Source organism: Limulus polyphemus, unplaced genomic scaffold, assembly GCF_000517525.1.
Source record: "Limulus polyphemus unplaced genomic scaffold, Limulus_polyphemus-2.1.2 Scaffold4902, whole genome shotgun sequence".
In the NCBI taxonomy this organism is placed as follows: Eukaryota; Metazoa; Arthropoda; class Merostomata; order Xiphosura; family Limulidae; genus Limulus; species Limulus polyphemus.
The window spans coordinates 63,205-67,244 of record NW_013670512.1 but is presented as its reverse complement, the minus strand read 5'-3'; the positions used below and the strand labels follow the sequence as shown (position 1 = coordinate 67,244).

Below are 4,040 nucleotides of genomic sequence, written 5' to 3'. Positions count from 1 at the left end.
ATGATTGACATTTTGCAAGGTGATTTGACAATTCAATAACGTTTTTGAGCTTTCACTGACAATACTTATTAAAGATAATTTTAAGCGTGAAAACTGTCCATATTTTGATGTCATGATATGTAAATTAAAAATTTTTATTTTACGGTGATAATCTTGTTTTCTTGTGGCCAGTAATGCATAATTTCATTTGATAAACACGTTTAAATTGAGTGGTAATTTATAATCAGTCACAAGAACGTCGAATCTGAATCACTTGAAAAAAACACGGGGGTGCTTAACTTTTTTCCAGGTGTATATGTTTGACATTTTTATATCTCTTCTTGCAAGTACCTGTTAAGAAACTATGACATTTACTGATGTTTTTTCTTTGTTTGCATTAGAATGAGTGCAACCCTGAAACCTGTACACAGATGACAGCTACAGAACAGTGGATTTTTCTTTGTGCTGCTCACAAAACTCCTAAAGAGTGTCCCGCTATTGATTACACTAGACACACATTAGACGGTGCTGCTTGTTTATTAAATAGTAATAAATACTTCCCTAGTAGGTAAGTTAAATATTATGTTTTCCTAGGAATATTTGTGTTTTGTGTTGATTTGAAGGGATAAAAGTAAGAGTTTGATATAGAACATTTGCTGATAAGTAATATGAAAAGGAATTGGAGACTAAGTAGAATAATGTGTAGATAATTTTGTGTTTATTTTATTGTTAAATAAAGTCTTTGATTCATTGACTGAAAAGATCAAATGAAACTGAATACATTTATATATTTATTTTTATTTGGATACATGCCAGATATTCATAGTCAGGAAAAAAGATACCAATCAAACTACAGGTTATGTGTAAGTACTACCATTGTTATAAAATTTTAACTGTCAAAACAAAATTTATGGATTGTTAGACTTACTTGTAAATGAGTGCAAATATGTACTTCTGTAGCTTAATCTTACATAATTTGACTACACCAACAAATGCAATCTTCTAACCCAGGGATTCTCAAAACTGTGTTATGCGTACCACTGGTGGAACGTGGAGCTAGTATTGGTGGTACACGACAATTAATATAAAAAATCATAAAATTTATAATAAGTCCTATCTGAGCTTTCCACATACATACACATACTATTCTCTTCACTTATAGACTCACCCTCTACTTGCATAGACTCGCTAGTATTTTTTTCCCTTAAAATTGACAAAAATGATACCACATATTATTCAATTCGTGCCAAAAAAAACAATCTCATCCTTTGCATTAATGGGTAAGTGTTAAGTATATGAATTTTTGTTACCAGGTTTTTTTATCTTTTTCTTTTAAATTAGGCCTGAGTTTGTAATTTAAAATTTTTTTTTAAAAAAGTGGTATGCGACCCTAAAATGTTTCGAGAACCACTGTTCTAACCTATAAAAAACCAGTGTGTGTCATGTCACTCTTGATTTTTCTTGATTTCTTGAAATAAGAGGAGTCATAAAAGTCAAAATACATTTATCCAGATAGTTCAATTATTGGCTGCCCATTACGATTTTAGTGACATGGTGTATAAGGGGGCCATGAGGGAGTGTGCCGTGAAACCTTATAAGTGTAGTGAGTGTTGGTATAATAAGCCTAAAGTAAAGACGTGGTGTGGGATTGCCTAGCCTAGAGCCAAGTGCATAAAATTTATCATGAAAGTAAAAATATCGATTTGATTTTAAACTTAAATCATTTCTGAATTAAGCTATTTTTTGTTATATCACCAACATTTTCAATAAAAAACATACCTCTTTAATCAACGGAGACTAAATTAAGAAATCAACAAATATTTTTCTAGTTTTGTTGTCTATACATTTCATTTTATACTTTCAATACATAGACTAACAACAATATTAGGTTATACTTTTGTTGCTAAGCAACATGACATAAAAGCTATTGTTGGAATGTAGTGTTACCAAAATGTACTGACTTTTCTAAAACTGTTAATCTAACTAATTTTTACCAATAATTATTCTATGAATACGCCACCAATGCATTTCATGAATAATCTTAATTTTGATTGCCTCACTAAGAAAGAAACCAATGTTTGACTGCCTCGACTGCACTTTTCTGCCTTTTATTTATTTATTTCAGTTAGCTGAGAAATGTGAGGTTAGGGTATACTATGGGGTGGGGGTGGTAGTACTTGCCCCATCATTGTTGATAGGCTGTGCGCTAGTTTATTTATATATCTACTATTCACTTGATACATTTTCAGTACAACTGGTCTGATAGCCTATAAGGTATGACTATATACAGATTTGTTGCTTGGCATGGCCTGGAGGTTAGGGCACTTGACTTGCAATCTGCTTGCCCTTTCAACCATTTATAATTGATGGTCAGACCCATTATTCATTGGTAAAGTGTAGCTGAAGAGTTGGCAGTCAGTGGTGTTGATTAGCTGCCTTCCTTCCTTTTTTTTTTATCACCAGCACAGATAGCCCTCTAGTCAATTTGTATGAAATTCAATAAAAAATTATTAAAATTTTCACATTCTTTCACATAGGAAGCTAATTACTATTTAACAGTTACTTTTATAGCTAATTAGTATTCGTACAAATACACACACACATGGGATAATGCAGTTTCATATTCCGAGAAATATATAATTCTTCAAATCGTTTTATAAATGTATATAGTGAAATGAATTCTAATTTGTCTATATAGATTAAATATTATTACAAGTATTTTTAATTAAAAGAAGAACAAATCCAAAACATAAATGAATTTAAAATATATAAATTTATATAACTTAAAAATGGGGACTGATAAATACATATTCAGGTATCTTCGACTAGTAAAAAAACTTACAACTGGCATCACACTTATAACAAATTACATTCAGCTTCCACTACTCTAATAGTAAATTTGTTAATGATTGGTGAGAGTTAAGTGTTTTGCATTTACTCTGATAATTTATAGCTGTGTATGTAGGATTCCAAACTTGACAAATTAAGCTTTACATCACGTAGTTTTTTACTGTGTTTTATATATATATATAAGCTATGAAGGTTGTACAGATTGAAAAAAAAATAAATCTTCTTAGTTGTAGAGGTTGCACTTAAAGATATATTTTTTCTTATCATTAAGGTTTTCATAATGTAATACCTTGTTAGTTGATGTAAAATTGGCATTTTATACTCTTGAGTTACTGAAGATAATGGTAATGTAAGTGATGGTTTACTGAAAGTATTAAATCCTAATCATGTTCTTTATATCAAACTTATCATGTATAGTAAATGTTCATATTAGTGGTACTTAGAACGGTAGTGTTCATAACATACTTGTACATATTCCTTGTCAAATTAATACTCTGTATGATATTAAGCTGATTCTACTTAGCGAATGCCACAGCTGAAATATATATATATATATATATTATTTTTTTTTTTTTCAATGCAGGGTCAGCATTAAAGAATCATCAGTGGCCAAGTTAGGATCAGTGTGTCGACGAGTGTACAGGATCTTTTCCCATGCTTATTTCCATCATAGAGCAATTTTTGATGAGTTTGAAGTAAGTGTCTTGGTATAAGTTCTTATTGACATGGAAGTTTTGTTATAGTGAAGTTGGTTTATTAATGTATAGAAGAAAACAGCAATTGTTTTAGATATTTAAAATTTAAGTACCATATTCAACTATGGAGCCATGGCTGTACTAAAAGAGTGGTGGTGAAGTCTAACTATTTAGTTAGACAAGAGTTGGCAGTGAGTGGTGTAGACTATGCCTAAAAGAACAAGTTATGTGGTTCAGGTAACATATCTACTAGCATACTAAAGAGGGTGGCTAATGGACAGAGGGCAGGATAACAGACATTAATCCTCTCCACATGGGTCAAAGGCCATGACATCGTGTTTGTTGACTCGCATTTAAAATGTTATTGAATTACTATTTTATAAATCTATGTCAGTAAGTTTGGTATCAAACTGTAGATTATAATTCAAATTATAGTATTATACATTATTAATTTCTGAATTTATAAGTAAATATTAAAAAAAAAACACAGTTAAACATTGATTTTTGTGTGTCACG

The 4,040-nt window shown here is 30.6% G+C and overlaps 1 protein-coding gene across 1 annotated transcript in view; it reads left to right on the top strand.

The window, feature by feature from the left end:
- Positions 1 to 4,040, top strand: part of LOC106471848 (MOB-like protein phocein) — a 19,631-nt gene that overhangs the window by 9,450 nt on the left and 6,141 nt on the right. Inside the window, exons 4-5 of the mRNA XM_013932471.2 lie at positions 381 to 547; positions 3,413 to 3,524. Coding sequence (XP_013787925.1) covers positions 381 to 547; positions 3,413 to 3,524 — 279 coding nt within the window. The remainder of the gene's footprint in view (positions 1 to 380; positions 548 to 3,412; positions 3,525 to 4,040) is intronic.